The sequence below is a fragment of the Panthera uncia genome, chromosome X, assembly GCF_023721935.1.
Source record: "Panthera uncia isolate 11264 chromosome X, Puncia_PCG_1.0, whole genome shotgun sequence".
NCBI classification, from domain to species: domain Eukaryota; kingdom Metazoa; phylum Chordata; class Mammalia; order Carnivora; family Felidae; genus Panthera; species Panthera uncia.
The window spans coordinates 97,335,693-97,359,440 of record NC_064817.1 but is presented as its reverse complement, the minus strand read 5'-3'; the positions used below and the strand labels follow the sequence as shown (position 1 = coordinate 97,359,440).

At 35.4% G+C, this 23,748-nt stretch overlaps 1 protein-coding gene across 12 annotated transcripts in view; it reads right to left on the bottom strand.

The window, feature by feature from the left end:
• STAG2 (stromal antigen 2) overlaps positions 1–23,748 on the bottom strand; it is a 152,746-nt gene that overhangs the window by 46,627 nt on the left and 82,371 nt on the right. For 11 of the 12 annotated variants that reach the window (XM_049644827.1, XM_049644821.1, XM_049644818.1 and 8 more), the window contains 9 exons: positions 22,010–22,106; positions 17,276–17,352; positions 14,264–14,468; positions 11,700–11,851; positions 9,308–9,381; positions 7,819–7,942; positions 6,918–7,016; positions 6,707–6,786; positions 1,088–1,195 (listed from right to left, as the gene is read on the bottom strand). In XM_049644827.1, the coding sequence (XP_049500784.1) occupies positions 1,088–1,195; positions 6,707–6,786; positions 6,918–7,016; positions 7,819–7,942; positions 9,308–9,381; positions 11,700–11,851; positions 14,264–14,468; positions 17,276–17,352; positions 22,010–22,106 (1,016 nt within the window). The remainder of the gene's footprint in view (positions 1–1,087; positions 1,196–6,706; positions 6,787–6,917; positions 7,017–7,818; positions 7,943–9,307; positions 9,382–11,699; positions 11,852–14,263; positions 14,469–17,275; positions 17,353–22,009; positions 22,107–23,748) is intronic. The other variant, XM_049644829.1, reaches the window with a different exon arrangement.

The following is a 23,748-nucleotide window of genomic DNA, read 5'->3' as shown; positions in this document are numbered from 1 at the left end:
ATTTTATGTCATGTAGAACTTTCTAATAAAATTGCTTCTGCCAGGGGCGCCTGGGTGGCTCGGTCGGTGAAGCGTCCGACTTCAGCTCAGGTCATGATCTCACGGTCCGTGAGTTCGAGCCCCGCGTCAGGCTCTGTGCTGACAGCTCAGAGCCTGGAGCCTGTTTCAGATTCTGTGTTTCCCTCTCTCTCTGCTCCTCCCCTGTTCATGCTCTGTCTCTCTCTGTCTCAAAAATAAATAAACGTTAAAAAAAAAATTAAAAAAAAAAATTGCTTCTGCCAAATAGGCATTTTAATAAAATCTCAAAGATACATAGTTTAGTCCATGTGGTTCAAATTGTTCTCTTTAAAAGCCATTACATAACATTTGCTGAATGTTTTCTGTGGCCAAGATATTCACACTGCTATCCATACTACCTGATCTGAGGTGTTATAGCAACATGAAAAAGATTGTAGGATTCTTGGGATTCTTATGTCACACTATATCAAACACTTGAGGCAAAACCTTTTAATATTTTCTAAAGCAAAACAATTACAGGCTTAAGACTAAATATTATATTATGGGGTACCTGGGTGGCTCAGTCCGACTTCAGCTCAGGTCATGACCTCACAGTTTATAAGTTCAAGCCCCACTTCAGGCTCTGTGCTGATAGCTCAGAGCCTGGAGCCTGCTTCAGATTCTGTGTCTCCTTCTCTCTCTGACCCTTGCCCACTCACACTCTGTCTCTGTCTCTCTCTCGAGAATAAATAAACATTAAAAAAATTTTTTTAAAAAGACTAAATATTACATTAGGAAGGGCAATATTTGGAAGCTGACATGGGAGCAAAGAATGAAAAATTAGGAAGAGGTCAGTCTTAACATGATGATATAGATATATTTTTGTATATTTTATCCACTAAAAGGCATTTCCCTTTAAAGATTTAACTTCTACAAATCAAGTGAATTGGAGGAAGGTTTAAATGTGAAAGTTACGCCTTGTACTGAATAATTTTTTAAATGAGTTATATACATCTTTCGTATCAATTATAGCACAAGGAATTACTGTCATAAAAGTATACTTTACAAAATAACAAAAATATAGGTTTACTTTTTGTAGAGAAATTCCCCAGCTGCTACTGCTACTGGCCGGTGAGCTGAATAAACCAGATGGTAGACATTTTCACAATCTTCTGCAGTAAGAACTTCTTCACTACTCCTAAAAAAATAAATGAGCAGGAGCAGTTTCAACAATGACTTAATTTTAAAGACACTGAGAGTACAACAATCCGTGCTCATACATTAAAAAACAGTACACTTTTACTAACTTCTGTTTAAAAAAAAAAAGAAAAAAAATCAACCTTATTTGAGTATCATCTGTCAGTAAAAGCTTACACTGACAAAAGAGCTGCATATTTTTTAACATCTAAGATCAATGGGAGGAAAAATTAGAGTGAATACCAAATGTACTGAAATATATGATGAAGAGAAGTGATAATGTGACAAGGATGCAGAAGAGAAATGAAGACAGAATGAAAACTAATGTAAAAAATTAAGGGGTGGCATTCTAAGAGCTTAGAGTTAATCACAGAAAATACTCTCTGTACTTCATAGTGATATTAAGAATATCACAACATTAAAATATACCAACACCCCAATTCTCTCACAATGATGAATACTTCATTCACCATGTACCGAACACCATAAGGCAATGCAAATAGATTTTTGAAATAGTTAAAATTCAAGTGCCAAAGGCCTTTAATTGCAATCTATCATTGGAAAAATCTTACTAAAATGTACTGCTCATTTCCCTGATCTCATTTTTAAAAAACAAAATAAACCTTGGGGTGCCTGGGTGGCTCAGTCGGTTAAGTGGCTGACTTCAGCTCAGGTCATGATCTCATGGTTTTTGAGTTAGAGCCCCACATCAGGCTCTGTGCTGACAGCTGAGAGCCTGGAGCCTGCTTCGGATTCTGTGTCTCCCTCTCTCTCTGCCTCTCCCCCACTTGTGCTATGTCTCTCTCTCTCGGTCTCTCTCTCTGTCTCTCTCAAAAATAAAATGTAAAAAAATTTTAAAAAACACACAAAATAAACCTAATAAAATCTTCTTGGTAAATAAAAGTCATTATTAGGCCCATCAACCACAGTACCTCAGGGTAAACCTTGTTAAGTTCTTCCCTTATGGACTCTGTATTCAGGGTCCTGGCCTCTGGTACCTCTTTCACCCCTAATATGCAATCTAGGTTTTTAGCATTATATGTAAATTGAGAATCACAGGACCACCAACACAGAAAGAAGTCTAAGTATGTTAGATGATTAGTTGAGGAGCTCAGATCCTTTTTGGTTTTCTGCTGTGCCCAAGGATTCCAGAAGTCTGATGTCTAAGGAAATAGTACTTCTCTTTAAGAGAAACAAAACCAAAATGTTACAATTCAAGTTTCAAAAGCATTTTGACTTACTCTATGTGTAATACTGAATCGTTATTGGAAAAACCATTTGGGTCATTTTCTTTAATTTTTTAATGTTTATTTATTTTTGAGAAAGAGAGACAGAATGCGAGCAGGGGAAGGGCAGAGAAAGATGAAGACACAGAATCTGAAACAGGCTCCAGGCTCTGAGCTGTCAGCACAGACCCCGACACGGGGTTTGAACTCACTAACTGCGAGATCATGACCTGAACAAAGTCGGATGCTCAACCCACTGAGCCACCCAGGCGTCCCCACTTGGGTCATTTTATAATTAAAAACTATATATATACTGACTCAAATCAATGTGCAGTAGTTCACTCATTTTAACTGTTTGAGAAGGAATGCTCCTGACAAGTTCCAGTGATGAAGTATGTAATAGCTGAATCAACTAAATGGCTATTATCCTTTAAAAAAATATTGAAAGATATCCATAAGGTATTACAGAGGAAGGGAGAAGCTACGGAAATACATGTAGAGTACTATTACTTTCTTATTTATTTCAGAATTGTTTCAACACTTTCATAATGTATACAATATTTATAATTTTTAAGTTGAACTAAAAAAGAAAATGCAATAGTTAAGAATGCTCAAAACAGCTATTATCTTACATATTAATTTAATTCTTCCTCTATTGATAATCATTTAGGCCATACAAAAATTCTATTCTGGGGCGCCTGGATGGCTCAGTCAGTTATGCATCCTACTCTTGATTTCAGCTTAGGTCATGAGCTCACTGTTCGTGAGACCCAGGCTCATGTCAGGCTCATGTCAGGCTAGCTCATGTGCTGCCTGCTTGGGACTCTCTCTCTCCCTCCCCTTGCCCCTGTTCGCACGCTCTCTCTCCCTCTCAATAATAAACATTTTTTTTTAATTCTATTATAAACAATGCTATGTTATAGAATGTGAGCAACTAAAGTTTTGAACATAGATACTGTCAAGTTTCTTCCCAAAAAGGTTGTATCAATTTATAGTCACATCAATAATGTTTAAGGACCTGTTTTTGCACAGCTTTAACAAAATAGTGTATTAGCAAACACTTTTGTGTATCTGTCAAATGACAGGTTAAAAAAATGATCTCATTTTAATATACTTGTCTCTATGTGTGGCTCAACATCTTTTCATATGTTTAAATTTTTATTTTCTTTTCTGCCCATGATTTGGTTTCCTGACTCTGGACTATTCTTGGGTTTCTATTCTTTAAATTGATTTACTGAAATTAACTCCTCTGATAAAAAAATATTTTGCCCAATCTGTCATTGGTTCTCTGAGTTTGTGGTATTTTATGTCATACAGACATTTTAAATTTTTTATGTAATTAATTCAATGATTTTTGTTATGTCTAGGTTTTATGTCAAGCTCTGAAAGATCTTGCTCAGTCATTTTACATATCAAATAAAAATGTTTAATCTCCCCCAGGTTTTCATCTAGTACTTGAATGGTTTCATTTATTTGCATTTAAACATTTCATCCATGTGGAAATTACTTTTGTATAAGGAATGGGATGGGAATCCGATTTTATTTTTCCCCAAATAGAAACTAGTTGTCACAAAACCATTTCTTTTTTTTTTAACCATTTATTTTCTTATAGGAAAATGTCACCCTCACCCTATACTAGGTTCCCTGATTCATTTGTGCTTGTCTCTATTCTTTATTCTCTGCTACTAATCACAGTCTATTCACACACCAGTACCGAAATCTAAAAATTACTATGGTTCTACAATATGACTTAAAATGATACTGTGCAGGGGTGCCTGGGTGGCTCAGTCGGTTATATGCCAATAAAAGAGTTTAAAAAGAGGAGGGCGAGAATTTTATTGGGAGTCCTAGGCAATGCTAATTTTAACCAAATCACTTCCAGCCATTTGCGGACATAGGTAAAAAATAATTTATTTTGGGGGGCGCCTGGGTGGCTCAATTGGTTAAGCATCCAACTCCTGATTTCAGCTCAGGTCGTGATCTCAGGGTCGTGAGATCTGGGCATGGAACCTGCGTAAAATTCTCACCTTTTCCCTCAGCCCCTCCCCCATGCTCACTCGCTCTCTCTCAACAAAAATATTAAAAAAAAAAAAAAAGAACATAATCTTAGAATGAACAAAGAATATCCTTTTTTAAAAATAATACTGGGCAGTCATCACTCACTAAATGTTTTTATCACAGCTTCACTGGCTACCATTACATGATGAATTTTCCATATGAGTGTCAGAATTAGCATGGTATGTTAAAAAAATCATTTTGCAATTATTATTTGGATCATGCTAACAAACTAAATGTCCACTGACAGATGAATGGGTAAACAAAATGTGGCATAAACATACAATGGAATATTACTAAGCCTCAAAAGTAAATGAAATCCTGATACATGCTATAACATGAATAAACTCAAGACATTATGCTAAGTGAAATAAGCCAGATACAAAATTACAAATACTATGTGATTCCAGTTATAGGAGTTTCCTAAAATAGTCTAATTTATAGAGATAGAAAGTAGAACAGTGGTCACCAGGGGCTGGGGGGGAATGAAGGAATAGGGCGTTAGTGTTTAATGGGTAGAGAGTTTCAGTATGGGATGATAAAAATAGTTCTGGAGATGGATAATGGTGATGGCTTCACAACAAAATAAACATACTAAAGGCCTCTAAACTATACACTTAAAAAATGTTTAAAATTGTAAATTTTTATTGGCTGAGTAATATTCCTGTGTGTGTGTGTGTGTGTGTGTGTGTGTGTACATGTGTACACCGTATCTTATCCTTCATCTGTTGATGGGACAGATTACCTGCTTCTTAAACTTGGCTATTGTAAATAATACTCCAATAAACATAGAGGGACATATATCTGTTTGAATTAGTGTTTCCATTTTCTTTAGGTAAATACCCAGTAGTGGAATTACTGGATCCTACGGTACTTCTATTTTTAGTTTTTTGAGGAACCACCATACTGTTTTCATCTATAAAGAACTCATACAACTCAATACCAAAAACATCTGATTAAAAACTGGGCAGAGGACCTGAGCAGACATTTTTACAAAGACATACAGATGACCAACAAACAAATGAAAAGACAGTCAACATCACTAATCATTAGGGAAATGCAAATCAAAACCACAATGAGGTATTACTTCACAACAGTCAGAATGGCTAGTATCAAAAAGACAAATAACAGTGTTGGTGAGGTTGTGGAGAAAATGAACCCTTGTGCCAAAGGGGAGGGGAGGGGAGTGGGGCAAATGGGCAAAAATGGATGAAGGGATTAAGAGGAACAAATTTTCAGTAATAAAGTAAGTGACAAGGATGAAAAGTATATCATAGGGAATATAGTTAATAATACTATGATACACATATTGTGGTGAGCGATATATATTATTTTTGAAATGCTATGTTGTATACCTGAAACTAATTTAATATTATGTCAACTACACTTCAATTAAACATTTTAGGGGCACCTGGGTGGCTCAGTCGGTTAAGTATCCGACCTCGGCTCGGGTCATGATCTCACGGTTCGGGAGTTCAAGCCCTGCGTCGGGCTCTGTGCTAACAGCTCAGAGCATGGAGACTGCTTCGGATTCTGTTTCTCCCTCTCCCTGCCCCTGCCCTGCTCATGTGCATGCTCTCTCTCTCTCAAATATAAACAAACATTAAAAAACAAATTTTTTAAAATACGATGGCAAATTTTTCTAAAAAGGAAAAAATGTTGCATCACTATTACATTTGAACATAATAGAATTTTCTTTTTTAGTCTTTCTCTTTCTCCCTTTTTTTTTAACTCTCAAGTTAGTCAACATAGCCATAGTCTTGGCTTCAGAGGTAGAACCCAGTGCTCATCCGAAAAAGTGCCCTCCTTAATGCCCCCCACCTGGGGGGGTGGGGGGGGGGGTTAAATGCATAAGAGAATGTTTTAAATTCAGATTGTTTACAGAGAAATTTCAGTAAATACTATTTTCTAAAAGAGTGACAAAATATAATAGGCATATTTAATATACTCAAGTGTTTAACTTTATTTCAAGGGCACCTAAGACAGTGAAATGGAAAGGAAACTGGCCATCAGAATGGGAACACATGAATTCCTAGCTCAGTTAAAATATTCTACTCTAATGGTTTCCTCTTCCTATTTCTACAACCTTACGTGAGAAAATTAAACCTCTAGCTGTAAAAATTCTGTGACTTAAGTAATTAAAATTTAAAACCAGATAAATTTAAACTATATACTCTAATGTTTTATTTAAACATCTGAACATTAATAATATGCAATAAATACATACTTACTGTAAAACAAGAGTAAGTAATTTTATTGCTTGTACTGCAACATCATATTCTTTGTCAAGGGTCATAGACACAATTCTATCCTAAGGACAAAAAAATTAAGATATTTTTAAAGTAAAAATTAGAAAAAAAATTTTTTTAAAAATAAAGTAAAAATTAGAGAAAAATATTTTCAAACAACAGGTAATTTTTAAAAATTTAAAGTTATACTAACCTTGAACCGACTGGTAAAAAGCTCCAGTTTGGAATTAAGCTCTTTGTTATAATAAAGCCCTTGTAGAGCAGTGAGACATTTGAGTCTTACCTCACCTTGCTAAATGAAACAAGAGGAGAAAATGCATTAAAACTCTGCATATCTTCAACGTGAATATTCAAGACATAAACAGTATTTTCTACTTTAAATATTTAAGTATCTTCCATACAATTCTCCAAAACTTTCATTTTCAAAACCTCTCATCCCTGATAATGCAAAAATAGAAATCAATACATACATTTAAGACTAAAGACCTTTTGGGTTACTATTTCTGTAGGTCAAATGAAAATTTTTTGAAAACTTATTCAGAGCAATACTACCGTGAAAGACAATAGAACATTTGACAGTAAGTTTTCCTTCAAAAAAAGTATTTGTAAAGGATGTATGCTAAGAGCTTCAAGGCTAGTGAAAAGGTAGCCTGAGAGAAAGGTAGATTAACAAAAAAACAGAAAATAAAAAAGGTCAAAGGCAAAGTAATTTATAATCTGGCAAAGATATGTGTTTATCAAAGAGAGAAGGAAAGTTAGAAAAATTTTAAAAGTATTTAGCACTCACATATTAAGAATAAGGACTCTTCTGACTGCTCTAAGAAATGCCTGACCACCACCTCATACATGATTCTAATGTTTCGCTACAAAAAGTAATTCAAGATTGATGTCCAAATCAGTGGCCAAGATTTAAAAGTCTAGGGGACTTTTATACAGGAGACCATGTTCTCATGTAAAAGATAGAAAAGAATAAAAGAGAGGGGCCTATAGGAATGTGGTCCCAGGCATACCTATACGCAGATACTCCTCACGAATGAGAGCTGTAGATAGCTATGCCTATATGTACACAAATATTCTATAAGAGCATATCTTACCTTATCATGCATAGTCCAACCAACATACTTTAAATAACTGTCATTTAGAAAGGCATCACTATACATTTTCATCCAAATGCCAATTTCTTCAATACAAATAGCTCGGATTTCAGCTATTGCATCACTAAATGAAGGAAAGAAAAATTACATATATTAGTGCCACTACAGCAACAGGATTTGTGATTTAGTCAAGAGATGCCAGATACCTTTATGGATTACTGGGGATTTAAAAGTAGAACTGATGCATGACACCTGAATGCTTACAGTCTATTTGGCAAAGCATAATAGTCATCGCATGAATATTTAAAATTAAATAAAACTACAAACAAAATCGAATCCCTCACCTTTTATATCATGCCATATCCCAGCCTCTGCTCACACCTGCTGGGCACAGTGTGTTCAGAAAACAGCAGGCACACTAGTCTAGTTAGAGCATAATTTTCCAGGAGAGAATTAGGTACACATAACATTGAGGCCAAGCTAAATTTGGATTTGAATGTCAGACTAAATTTATTTTGAATTCAGCCTATAGATACTGGTGAGTTACTGAAGGCTTCTGAGCAGAGGAATAACAACAAAAAAATGTTTTAGGAAAACTTCAATCATCTCTAGGTATGAGAAATGGTGGGAGAATAGACTAAGATAATGGTGACACCAGAAACAAAAAGGAAAAAATGGACAAAGGGACATTACAAAGGAAGTGATTCAATAATTGACAAGTTGAGGAAGTGAGGGAGAAGTTGAATAAAAATGCGACCAACATTTAAAGAATAGGTTAGAGGAGAAATGGTGATAAGATTACCTATTTCTTTCCTCTGCTCATTCAAAACAGCAAAACAAAACAAAACAAAACGAACCAAAAAAACCCTTAAATCTATCCAAACTTTCCCACTGACACGCAAAACAGTAGAGCCCAGAATTGTCATGCATAGTTTCTATTAACATAGTACATCCAAAGGCAATGAAGTATTCTGTGCTCTGAGTCCTAATCATAGAAGTAGCTTCCATCTGCTGGGCAGCTATAAGTCAAGCACATTACCCCATTTTTCAGAGAGAAAACATCAACTTCAGAGCAGTTAAATAACTTGACTGTCGAGTAGCTCAATCAGTGGAAGACCTTACCTTCTAACACTGATCTTGTTCCAGTGCTCCTTCCACTAATTTATACTGCCTAAACCACTAAATACCCAAACTTGAATAGGAAAAAAGAATTACATAGAGGGCGCCTGGGTGGCTCAGTAAGTTAAACATCTGACTCTTGATTTCTTGATATTGGCTCAGGTCATGATCTGGCGGTTCATGAGATCAAGCCCTGCATCAGGCTGCACGCTGACAGCACAGAGCCTACTTGGGATTCTCTCCCTCTCTCTCTCTGCCAGTAGCTCCCGTGTGCATTTGTGTGCTCTCTCTCTCTCTCTCTCTTAGAGTAAGTGAATAAATTTAAACTATATAAAAAAAAGAATTACATAGAAAAAATGTCCTGACTTACCGGTATCTATGTACAAACACTCCCTTAAATATTGCATTCATCATATTTTCTATCTCGTCTTGATTTTCCTGAAGCTGAAAAGAATACATCATCTTTTCAATTGTAAGGAAGGACAATGAAAAGAACTTCTAGAAGTTGTTACAAGTACAAATGCAGGTCTCCCCAGTGTTTTGGTAATTAAATCTAATTTTTAATTCTACTAGACAACAGTAACCACACACAAAAATTAACAGCTGCTGTAGATCAGGTAGCCAAAGTCCCTTGATACCTAGAATATTTGACATGGCTTTTAATGTTTACCTGGTAGATTAGCCTTTTCTAAGGGTCACAAATTTCCACTGTAAAAAGGCACATAAGAATCTGTGAAGTAATTTATTATCACACGTATCACCTATTATATAACATGTATGTTCATATCAAAAAAGCCTAACATTATTTCATTATCTTGGTCATAATCATCAGAAAAAGAAATGTTACAGTGCCTGTTCAAAGAACAAAAGATATTTGAGTAAAATAACTTAGTAAAAATGAATCTCCCTGCTAAATTCTTTTGAAGGAAACAAATCGCACCTTAAATAATCAAGTAAACATTTTAAAATCTTAGTTTACTTATCTACTCCCATTATTTTTCAATTCAGAGTTTGAGAATGAAGACAAAATTGTTTCAGAGCTTGAGGAGAAAAATCTTTCACAGTTTAAGTATCAATGAGCTTTTAGATTATGTTCTGTGCTTTTGTAAAATGTATTTTTTTCTTTTATAAATACATTCTTGCATTTCCAAATAATGCTAATAAGGGCATGTGCTTCTTATATTCATTAGCACAGATAAATAGTCAAATGTACAAGGTGGTCAAAAACTTAACCCTAACCTAGAAGTATTAATATCTTATACCTGTACAGGAATTTTAATCTCAAAATCCTTTTACCTATATCCACTCGTTCTATGCTCACAATCTTAAAATAAATGTCCAAGAATTGGACCATAATTTCAAGGCCTAAGACATGCATTATGTTTACCTAATAAATCTGATGAACGTTATTATCTAAATTAAGGGGCAAAAAGGTCAATTCTTCCATTTCAAACTATACAAAAAAGATGACGAATTTAGGTAGGGGGAAAATATGGACAAGATTTTGAGGCTTTTGTTGAGTCAGGACATTTTAAAGTTATTGACTATCCCAAAAATAATCAACTAAAATTGTAGCTACTACCAACCCCAAATATGTCAAAATCAAGTAGGAATTTATGGATTACCATGGCAAATATTAACTCAACTGCATTACTAACACTTCTAAAACATCAGATCTTGCATATTAGAAATGAGCACAAACATCACAAATATCAGACAGCAAAATATGTATCACTAATGAAGGAGGAATTTAAAATCACAAACACAACATTAAAATATTTTATTTAGGGGGTGCCTGGGTGGCTCAGTCAGTTATGTGTTCAACTTCGGCGCAGGTCAAGATCTTGCGGCTTGTGAGTTCGAGCCCCACGTCAAGCTCTGTGCTGACAGCGCCAAGCCTGGAGCCTGCTTCGGATTCTGTGTCTCCCTCTCTCTCTGTGCCCCTCCCCTGCTCACCCTCTGTGTCTTTCACGCAAAAATAAACATTAAAAAAAATTTTTAAGGCTGAAAAATAGTCTCCTCATTCAAAGTTAAATTTGGCGGTCAGTTGTTAATGCTAACTGCCCTCCTATACTACCAAAAAAAAAAAAAAAAAAGGGGGCAGCAATTGAGACACCATGAATAGCCCATAAGTAATTTTTCACAGTGATGTCACAGAAGTAAAACCTGAATTCATCCTGACAACAAGCTTGGGGAAGAAGTTAACAGAGACATTTTCATGGCAGAGATAAATACTAAGGCTTAAAACAACTTGTCTGAATGGCCAGGACTCCTTACTTAAACCTTGAACTCTTAATCCTAGTCCACACAGAAAAGAAAATGCATGCAAAAGGTACTGCTGGCTTGCACAGTCAACCGAACTGGACATTTAAACAACCTGAAATGTTATTTAAGTTTAAATCATTCCCAAAACTTTGATGAACTTGCAAAGTTATATGATAATTCACGGTGGCCACGTTGGTCATGGATTAACAGATTAAATATTTAATACAGGTGCATCTGGGTGCTCAATCAATGAAGCATCTAACTCTTGACTTTAGCTCACGTCATGGCTTCACAGTTCATGAGCTCCAGCTCTGTGTAGCGCTGCACGTTACAGTGCAGAGACTGCTTAGGATTCACCCTCTCCCTCTCTCTGACCCTCCTCGCTCAAGCTCACACATGTGCATGTGCGCATTCTCTCTCTCGCTCTCACTCTTGATAAATAAATAAATAAATAAATAAAGAGCTAGCATTTAAAAAAACTCAACACAAAAGTTTACCTCCTTCCGCTTCTGTAGCAGGAGTTCTAGCCTCTCATTGGCTCGTTTTCCAATCATTTTATTCCGTTCTGCCTCATACTGTCTTTGTGTGTTATCCATATTAATGCTAAGATTTAGTGCCACATTCACCAAAGCTGTCATCAACTTCATAGCTATTTTTAAATGTAAAATGTTGAAATTAGTTTCACAGATGCAAAATTTTACAATTTAATATCAAGTTAAGAGAAATTAAGGACAAAATGGGCTGTTCTGCTTCTAACAGAAAAGAAAAATACAGCTGCTACAAATGACAAGAAAATAAACAACAGCTGGGGCGCCTGGGTGGCGCAGTCGGTTAAGCGTCCGACTTCAGCCAGGTCACGATCTCGCGGTCCGTGAGTTCGAGCCCCGCGTCAGGCTCTGGGCTGATGGCTCGGAGCCTGGAGCCTGTTTCCGATTCTGTGTCTCCCTCTCTCTGCCCCTCCCCCGTTCATGCTCTGTCTCTCTCTGTCCCAAAAATAAATTAAAAAAAAAAAAAAAAAAAAAAAAAAAAAACGTTGAAAAAAAAAAAAAGAAAATAAACAACAGCTAATGTGTACTGAATACTTACTATGTCAGTTACCTATGTTACAGTACTTTTCATGGATTATCTCCTAAACCTCACAACAGCTCTCAAAGTCAAGTATTATCCCCATTTCATTCACGAGGAAACTGAAGGCCAGGGAGATTAAGGAATATGCCTGATATTATACAGTTCATATAAGTAGTTAAACCAGTATCCAAAACTAGGGAATCTGGGGCACCCGGGTGGCTCAGTCCGTTACACATCTGACTTTGGCTCAGGTCATGATCTTACAGTCCAGGAGTTCGAGCCCCGGTGCTGACAGCTCAGAGCCTGAGGGGGCCTGCTTCAGATTCTGTGTTTCCCTTTCTCTATCTGCCCCTCCCCCACTCGTGCTCTGTCTCTGTGTCTCTCTCGGTCAAAAATAAACTTTTAAAAAACCAGGTAATCTGACTTTAGACTATGCTCATACCCCACTACTCTAAACTGTGTCCCCTATGATCTTTTTCAGAGATATTCCACCTTCTAAGTAAATTTTGGCTCATATAGCAGTCATTTAGCTATCTCCATAACCAAAGGGAGAAGGAATCTGAGTGCTCATGTCAAACTATAGTGTGTAAAACTGTGTCTCCCTCTTTCTCTGCCCCTCCCCATCTTGTACTCTCTCTCTCAAAAATAAACAAACATTTAAAAAAACTTTTTTTTAATAAAGTGCTTTTTATTACACTTCCTCCAGATTCCCACCTTCTGTTACCGAACCCTGGTTCCTGAGACCAGACTTACTGTGATTTAAAACTACTATCTCACCATTTTATGCATTTTTTAGTTTACTCCAGACTACTTCTCATTGTATAATAGAACAGCACAAAACTAAATCTTAATTTGTGGCTACTGGGTGTCTTTAAAAGGGATCCTCAACTTTCTCTTCAGAGCTATTTCATTCCCTCAGATTGTTATTCTGATCTAAAATTATCCACCTTATGTCATCATACTTATTTTCATTTACTTTAGCCATCAAGTTCTTAATATTAAACACTACCTAAATTCATAGAGCAAGAACACATTCGTATTTTGTGACTTCCAATCTAAAAACAAAAATCCTATAGAAAGATTGCCTGCATTTTTTTTCCTCTACTCCCTTCCCTCAGATTATCTGCATTTTTTGAAAATGGAAGACTTAGCAAAAGTACATTTTTAATTGTACCTTTAATTCTTTAGGAAAATAAAGGATAAAAATATCCCCACACTTAAAGAATGAAAAATTTTTGCAGAAATCATATATTCTAGCATTAAGGCTTATAATACTATAGTAACAATGAAAGCCTAGTTGATTTTTTTCCAACTCAAACCAAGAAGTACATATTCAGTGATAGCGTATCAACAATTTTACTTTTAGCACAAAGGAGGAACCAAAAGATTTTATAAACACCAACCCAAAAATCACTGTTCTAGAATTATGTAAGGCTTAAAAATATAACTCATTTCAAAAATCAAAGAATTTAGCTCAGTCTAAAGTTACTCTGAAACATAAAAAAAATAAATAAAATAAAATAAACTTTTATGGCGTGATTAAAGAATAAACATGATCCTGCCAGGACCATCAAACCAGGAGGGACAGTGCATAATCAGAGACAAAATAAGGGTCATTAGGACTACATATCCAAAGTGACTGACAGTCTCCCCAAATTTGCTGTCAATATTCTCCCTGATAAAACGTCTTTCAAAAACATGACACATTCCTATCCACTTCTTTTCCCCTTCTGTGGCATAGCAATCAAGTAGGTTTAACACAAGAAAATCACAATATATACTAACTATAATATACCTTTAAAAATCAAAACTGAAAATATCACTGCATTCCCAGTAATTCATGGGGCAAGGGGGGCGAGTGGAGGAAGAGTGTCCTGTTGATGGTTACTCTACAAGCAAAATTAATTTGTGTGATTATTATTTCATTTCTATTAACGAAAACGATTTTCATCTCTAACCTAAAGAAATAGGCAAAAAAATTTTAAATACTGACCTGCCAGGGTGCTTGTATGTCGAAATGCTCTGACTTGTGAGTCAGACAATCCTGTAAGAAGTGAAATGACTGTATCCATCATGTACTCATCATATATGATGCTATACTGACACTGCCGTACTAATACGCCAATGAATTCACAAAAACTGGATTTGAACTTCTTCCACTGAGGCCCAGCCATGGTAAGTGGATAGTCTCCACTATCCTAAAACAAAAATTTTAAACAGGAATTTCACTTAAAACACACGATTTAACAAAATTTTGCTTGTCTTTGAAATTCCCTAGGCAAAAACTGAAAATAGACTCCTTTACCTCACCCTTCTTCTCCATTAAATCCTCAAAGTAGGCAGGAGAATATGCAAAGGTGGAGGTACCTTTGAACACTTCTCTTTAAGACCAAAATGGATATTCTGAATTCACTTTAACTAATAAAAATATATACCATTACTCAACGTTAAAAATATAAAGGTTCTCCCATCAAAGCAAAACATTATTCTGATTAACAAAGATAAACTGATTAAATTTCTTTAAAACAAAAGCATAGCAAAAATCAAACCAATGTTCTATTTTTAATGGATTAAAAATGATGAAATCATATTCTCAGCCAGTCTAAATGATGTATGATTTATAAATAATCAAAAGATTACAATGTATATTTTCATTAGCTTCAAGGACATCAGTCAAAAGACATAAACAATGACATAGTTATTTTTTTTTAATGATATAATTTTTAAAAGAAATGTATAAAGATAGCTAGTATAGCCTGGAAAGACTGGTACTTGAGTTTTCTTCTACATAAAGATGGGGCATTCTCCAGTGCAGTTACATTGAGAATCCCCATAAATCATTAAAAACAAGTCCTTAAAAAATAAAAACGAAGGCCAATACTCCACAGAACATCCAAAAGTAAGAGTTGCTTTCAAGAGTATCCTAGAGACTTAAGATCATTTTATTGGTACAGTTTAGTACATTTTTTAACCATGATGTATTTTTTTTCTTAAGTAGCCCAACGAGGGGCTTGAACTCACAACTCTAAGATCAAAAGTTGCATGCTCTACCAACTGAGCCAACCAGGCACCCCTATATTTTGTCATCAGAGAAACATTTTTTTTTAATTTTAGGTCATGGCATATAGAAGTTGAACTATTATTTCTCATCTGAGAATAAGATCCTAATACTCCAGAAAAAACCTTTCTTCCATATTATCTGATTAAATAATTTAGTGGCTACAATGAACTGTATCATCTTAATTGTTGTTAGTTTGCAGATACTTTCAAATCAGATTTCAGGATTCTTATCTCAAATAGCTATTTCCCTTTAGTAAGAAGGTTCTCACTAAAACATTTTGATATTAGTAAGTTAAAATAAAGTAGTCCCTCCCACCATTATCCAGTTTCATTTTCCACCTTTCAGTTACCCACAGTCAACCTCCATCCAAAAGCAGATGATCTTTTTTCTGAGGTATTGTCAGAAGGTCAATAGTAGCCTAACACTATGTCACAACACCTATGTCACTCACCCCACTTCACCTCATCATGTAGGTAATTTTGTCATCTCACATCATCATAAGGGTGAGTATAGCACAAGATATTTTGAGAGAGACAGACTACAATCACGTAACTTTTATTACAGTATAGTGTTAGAACTGTTCTGTTTTATTATTAGTTATTGTTAATCTCTTATTGTGTCTAATTAATAAATTAAACTTTATCACAGGTATGTATACATAGGAAAAATATAGAATATATAGGGTCTGGTACTATTTGTGGCTTCAGGCATCCACTGGAGAGCTTGGAATGTATCCCCCGGGGATAAAGGAAGGGGTGGGGGGTGGGGAGGGACTGCTGTAATACCATTACTCATAATTACCTCTCAACTACTTGGAGACTGATTAATAGCACTTAGTGATCATCAAAGCCTTTTTAAACAAATCTTGTCTATCTTTTAGAATGATAGTTGAAAGCTCCTTCATCAGAGTAAGCAAAAAAAAAAAAAAAAATGATCAAGTAAAACTCAAATTAGACCAGACTTTCTGCTTGAAAATCCACAGCAACAAGTTTTGAAGAGTAAACCTGCTGGTCCTGGAATGCAGCTGTGAACCCTGCCCTGAAGGAGCTTACATTATAGTAAATCTGTCTTTATTGGTAACAATACTTCAAAGACATCACTGTGATAAAGAATTCACTCAAGTCTAAGTTAGTATTTTTTTATTTGTATTGTTCTTATTACTCATATTTGAAACATAAAAGATATTCTAAGTAATAACGTATAGAGAATTGACCCTTAAACAACATGGGTTTGAACTGTACGGGTCCACTTATACATGGATTTTCTTCAATAAACATATGTATAGTACTGTAAATTTATTTTCTTAGTAACATTTTCTTTTCTCTAGCTTACTTTATTATAAGAATATGGTATATAACATACAAATGTTTGTTAATCGACCGTTCCCTGGTAAAGCTTCCAGGGAAGACTAGGCTATTATAATAGTAAAGGGGGGGGGGGAGTTACATGCCTTTTTTTTACCATGGGGGGGGGGGAGGGGAGGATTAGCATCCTTCATCCCCCCGCTGTTCAAGGGTCAACTGTATAGTCTTTTGCCTCAGCTACCTGTTCCCCAAATACTGACCAATCTTTAACAATATTCCAAGACGTGTTCTTAGGCACTACATTTTATTCTTTCTTGAAGTTTTAATTTTTTGACAATAATAAAAGCTATCATTTACTTCTTACTATATACCAGGCATTGTAAAATGCTAAGAAATTTTTCAAACATTACTGAGTTAAATCTTTACAACAGCCTTATGAAAGAAGTATTATTGGCCCCATTTTACAGATCATGAAACTGATGCCAAGAAAACAACTTGCCCAAGATCACATCTCATCATCTGATTAAATCTGATGCCAAAGCTGTTATCCATAACACTAACACTCAGAATTTAAGAATACTTTCAAGGGTAAATCAAGATCAACATGCATAAAATTATCAAAACATTTAGGATAAGTTACCTCATCAAACTCTTCAGTCATTTTTCGAATTATTTCAGAGTTCTGCATATGTCTAAACATTTCTGCTGTGACAACTCCTGAAATGTGCAAGTGTAAGAAGTTAATATACATTGCAGAATGAATAAAATAAAGAGAACTTCTAAGTCAGCCTCTAACACTGTCAGTCTCTATAACATTTCTAACTGACTTAATCTAGTCTTACCTATAATGTGTACACTAGCTTAACCCCTTTTAATATAAAACATGTCATCAAGGGTGAGGCAACACCCAGAGTAACAATTAAAAACTTCAAGTATAAAACTGAATAAGGAAGAGAGTGATAGGTAAAGTTCACTTTAGCCAAGTTTCCTTATTAAACACCACTATATATAAGGCAATAACTCGTTATCCTCCAAAAGGTTTCAAATAGACAGTAAGTTGTAGTTCCTGCTCATCTTGTAATCTAGCTGGAAGTTTTAATAAAGAATAACAGAAACAGGAAGGAGGCGTCCGGGTGGCTCAGTCAGTTAAACGTCCGACTCTTGATTTTGGCTCAGGTCATGATCTCACAGTTACAAGATCGAGCCCTGAGAAGGGCTCTGCGCTGACGGTGCAGAGACTGCTTGGGATTCTCTCGCTCTCCCTCTCACTCTCCCTCTCCCCAGCTCCTGCTCTCTCTTGGAAGGAGGAAGGAAAAAATAAAAACTATTAAATGCAATATGTAAGAAATGCCCTAATGAGTGGCAATGCCAACAAAAGCTATAGGTTAGACAAAAAATAAATAAATTAGCATAAGTCGGGTGTTTCACAGAGAAGGAATCTGATAAGGACATTCAGAATTTCAAAGGAATATGGGAAAGGGGAGGAGAAACGGGGTACATTACAAGTAGTACAAGTTAGCCAGTAGAGAGATCAAGTATCAGAAAAGGGATTTCTAGAAAAAAGACAAGACAGGAAGAAGATGCACATGAACTTCCACTGATGGGGTATCAGATTATTTTTTAAAAAATCATGTAAAAACTAGATTCTCAAATTCCTATTTCTATTGCTGGATTACTTATTCCTTGCCAGTCATAGCACTATGAACACCATAAATATAGTACCATCTAAAAAAAAAAGAATGTCTTGGTATAAGAAGATGAGATATATTATAAAAATTGGATATAGGGGCGTATGGGTGGCTCAGTCAGTTAAGCTTCCAACTCTGGATTTCGGCTCAAGTCATGATCTCAGCATTCTTGAGTTTGAGCCCTGCATCAGGCTCTGTACTGACAGCATGGAGCCTGCTTGGGATTCTCTACCTCTCCCTCTCTGCCCGCCCCCTCAACCTACCGTCCCCCCCACTCCCACCAGCTCACATGCACACACTCTCTCTAAACATTTTTTTAAATTAGATACAATTAGACTTCTTTCAACCATGATATATTTTGTATATGCACATACTTGTGTGTGTATATATAAATTTAAAAACAACAATAAAATACCATACTCTCTTTCCAACCCCAAACCAGAAAAGAACAACTGATACCTGAGCTCCTTCTCTATGGGCATGCAATTTAACACTTCCCAGTAGCGTAACAATGCCAGCAAGGCTACAAGAGGAACTAGCATCCAATGAGCCTCCTATACACCAGCCACGTGACATACGTGCAGCTCTGGGAACAAGCCTATGAGGCAGGCACTGTAATCCTAGCTTTACAGATGAGGAAGCTAAAGGCTAAGGCGAACAGAAGCTAAATACTTTGTCTGCCATGATTCATCTTCATCATGCTGCCACCCCCAGGTAAGATCAATTTCTAGTGGTGCTGTGAAGAGCCTTTACTTACCACAACACTAAAGAACTACATGATGGTTTTAAAATATTAACAAATCTGGAAGGAAGCACCATTTTCCTTGCTAAAGAAGGACATTCTCAAAAACATTCCAAAGGTTTTTATTTTAATCTAGAATCATGGATATACCATCTTCAGAACCTTCCTACACTTTACACCCAGGTGCTATAAACTTGGCAATGCTATAGAAAGACATGTTACTCAATCCCTGAAACAATTTCTACAAAATAAACATGCATATAATAAATAAATCTCAAAGCAAACATGCTGCATACATTTTGACAAGTGTCCCATTTCTAAAGCTCCTCTCTGATCTCACTGACCATATAACAGCCAGAAACCCAAAAATAAGCAGAAAAAAAATAGCTGTCACAAACTCCGTGCATGTATCCCCTGGGGCAGGTGTGAAGGTGCCATTAAGACACCAGGCCTAAGGCACTGCCTAGAAATTGTAGAAGAGATGAAGACAGACTGCTAAAAGCTGATAAACTGAAAAGTGACAGCTGACCAGGAAAGAAAGAAGGAAACACTGGCCACATTCAGCCACCACAAAGCAGCCTGAAGCCTTCAGTGTAGCACCAAATATCCCACCACACCTCAATAGCTGCTAAAGGCAAAACTACAGTAAAATAACTGATGTTCATGATGACAATCAGGACTCCAAAAGCAAAAGGTTAAAGTACAATACATATACATAACGATGTTTCTAACTCGTTTATAAAAGAATTCAATTTAAATTATGCTGAGTATGTTTTGAAAGCATTTAATGAGCTTAACTTTGGATTATATGATAAATTCTCCTTGGTGGAACTTTCTTGGTTCTAAAATAGATATTATGGCAGTGTTTAAATATACCTGATAATTTAAGTTTTCAACACCTTCAATTTTTAAAAATCTGGACAACCTAGTTTATGACCAAGTGTATCCAAACGCTCAACTGGCAGGCTCCTGATTCATAAAACACGCTGGTGCCAGAAAAGGAATGAATCTGCTAAAGGAAAATGCTCTGGCTACGGCCTTGCTTTAAAACTACAATAAGGAGCCTAACTAAGGAAACTAAAACTAACCAAACTACCGTATAACAGGGAAGACTAAACATAAAAATCAGAATTTTAGCTCATCAAGTTATTTCTGGCACCTGTTCAGTTGTTCTGCAATCAACCTTCCACTGTCAAAGAATCTAAAGAAAAAGGACAGGGCCCTTGATTACACACCACCACAAACAGGTACCTGATTTCTTCTACTCCAGAAAAATAGACTGGACGTAGACAAAATAAAAATAATATTGATATATCTCATTTATGAAAAGTGTTATTCTGATTCATCACTCTGTCATTACTACACACTCTTGAGCAGAGTCTGTAGAATTTTGTAATACTGATTTGTGGCTACCTATAGCTAAGAAGTAAACTAGGCAACTCTGTACTCTAAAGTTTTAAAGTCTCTAAAAAGACAATTTTTAAAATCTCAAACCTGACCACATTAATGAGATTCTGCAGGTAAGACTCAAGTTAATTTTTTATCCGTCTGGACTCTCATACATAATATCTAGTATGCATGCTGCACTGAATGTTGTGATCAACCTCAAATAAAATGTATCATTTCTTAAAAGGTTACTTGTTCATAGGAACTGCTGAATTACTATACTGTACACCTGAAAATAACAGAATACTACATGTTAACAACCCTGAAATTCAGATAAATATTTTAAAAACTTAACTAAAAACAAAGTCTTTATATAAACAGATTATTTAAATTTTACACTGAGCGGTGTAATTTTGAGAATTAGGATTTTACTCCTATGCTACCTGGAAGAGAAAGTAATGTGAGAAGAATGTAAACTCTATTTTCAATAAAATGTCACTTTCAAAGTTAAAAAATAAAAATAAAAAAGTAAAAACTCATTTAAAAAACGTGACTTGTTTTACAACTTCAATAATAGTACTTTTAAAGTATTATTATAGAATTAAAGGAGTAGACATAAATGATTTGCTTCTTTGGATTCTCTTTACAGATTTACTTAAATCTGTCATTAACATCTTAACTTCTCAGATCTATTTTTAAGCAAACATCCCTCCTCCTGACTTATTACTAATGCCTGTTTTTGGTACCACTTTCATTTAAAAAAAAATGTAATACTCTTGGAAAACTCTGTAACATTTATTTTCCTGAACATCTTCTAGAATTTCAAGGATGGACCAAGTATTACAGAGAAACAAAATAGGTCCTAACCTGCCCAGGATTTTGTCTGAATCATTTACTGATCCAGATCAGGATGTATGACACCCCCCAACTTACATAATTTTGTCTCCCTGCCAAATGTCTGCACTCAGTATTTTTGCCCCAGGGAAGACACTACTGTATTTTATATTTACCTCACTCCTACTTCAAAATCTTTTTAAATAAAGTGAAAAAACATTTTCAACAAAACCCCACTCCGAAACTTCTCTACTTTTTAGAGAAAAAAAAAAAAAACTAGAAAGTTCACCAAAACCTTACTTAACTTAGTTACTTACTTACCTACTTACTTACTCTTATTCATGGCACTTTTAAACTCCCTACACTTTACAATTCCCTGCCACTTGAACCTGTATCTCTTCATTATCTTCCTCCTCCCTTCTTAATCCATTTCTTTGTTCCTAAAACCAGATGCTGAAAGTGGGAAATATATCTAATAAAAGTAATATAATAATTATAAATTGCCAAGTTTTTAGTTAACTTTCACATATGAATACAATGGTCTCAACAGAGTTTCTTTCTTATTTTGTTCTTTGCTCTTTTTTCCTTTAACATTTTGTATGATTATAATGCAAACAATTCAATATCTTGGCATTATTTTCCATGTAAAGCACTAATGTATATTTAGGTGGAACAGAAAGAGATCATTTGAGAACACTCTGCTTCCAAAATAAATGTATCTTACCTTTACAGCCTGAACACTGAATAAAAAAGTTGATGAGGTCAAGAAGTGCTATATCTCGGTCATGCTTGTAGGATTCTATCCAATCATCTACCACCGACTACAGCAGAGGAGGAAATTAAAGAAAAATTAACTTTTGCTAATGCAAAAAAAAAAAAATTAGCTTTTGCAATGTTCTAAGAATTGTGATTAAAGTCATTAAGATTCAACATTAAATGGTATCCCATTACTTCAAATTAATATATACATACTTGTGTACTAAAATTTAAAATTAAATTTTAACTGAATTAAATAAAATAATCACCTGATGCCACAAAATGATGATCGATCTTCTGTTTAATCTGCATTAAAAGGAATCTGAAAACTATGGGACCCAACTCTATAAAGTGTAATTACTTACTTCTTAGTGACATTAAGGATATCCTAGAAAATATTAAACATCACACCCATATTTTTTCACTAAAATATGGTAGTAAATATAAATAACACTTGAATATTAACATTTCAATGAAATGAAAACAAAAATCTTTTAAAAGATGTGAATGGCTGGGTCAATGAGAAAATGCACCACCAAACAATTTTTTTTTCAACACTGAGCACTAATAGTCCCATGTTAGTAACAAAAGCAAACTGATGGCTAAATAAACATCATAAGAAAGTAGGACAGTTCATGGATCTGGAGACTTAATATTATTAGATGACAATACTTTCCAAATAGATCTACAGATTCAACACAATCCCTATTAAATGGGGGCACCTGGGTGGCTCAGTCGGTTAAGCGTCCGACTTCGTCTCAGGTCATGATCTCAGTTCCTGAGTTCGAGCCCTGCATTGGGCTCAGTGCTGACAGCTCAGAGCCTGGAGCCTGCTTAGGATTCTGCGTGTGTGTGTGTGTGGGGGGGGGGGGGGTGTGTGTGGGTGGGTGTGTATGTGTGTGTGTCCCTCCCCCCCTTGTGCACTCTCTCTCTCAAACGTAAACAACATTAAAAAAAAAAACAAACTTTTTTAAAGCCTAGCTGTCTTCTTAGTAGAAATTGGAAAGCTGATCCTAAAATCCTTATGGTAATTCAAGAGACCTGGAATAGTCCAACAATCTTGAAAAAGAAACACAAAGTTGGATGACTCACACACTTCATGATTTTTAAAACCTGCTCCAAAGTTACAGTAATCAAGATAATACTGGTTTAAGGATAAATGTGTCGATCAATGGAATAAAAATGAGAATCTAAAAATGAGAATCTAAAAATTTATTTTTTTTATATTGATGGTTACTTGATTTTTTTGATGCCAAGACAATTCAATGAAGACTAGCTTTTCAACAAATGGTGCTGGCAAAACTGGGTATCTGTATGCAGAAGAATGAAGTTGGGCCCTACCTCATACCATACACAAACCTTAACTCAAAATGATCAAAGACCAAAATGTAACAGCTAAAACGATAAAGCAACTAAGTAAATCTTTAACTGTGTGTTAAGCAAACTATTCCTAGATATTAGACTAAAAGCATGAGAGACAAACGACGAATTTCACTTAATCACATTGAAAACTTTTGTATTTCAAAAGACTCCATCAAGGATGAGAAAAGACAATCCACAGAATAGGGCAAAATATTTGCAAGTCATGTATCTGGTAAGGCATTTGTACTCAAAATATAGAAGCATATATTGTTTTATTGCACTTCAGAGATACCGCGGGTTGTTTTGTTTGCGGGTTGTATTGTTTTTACAAACTAAAAGTTTGTG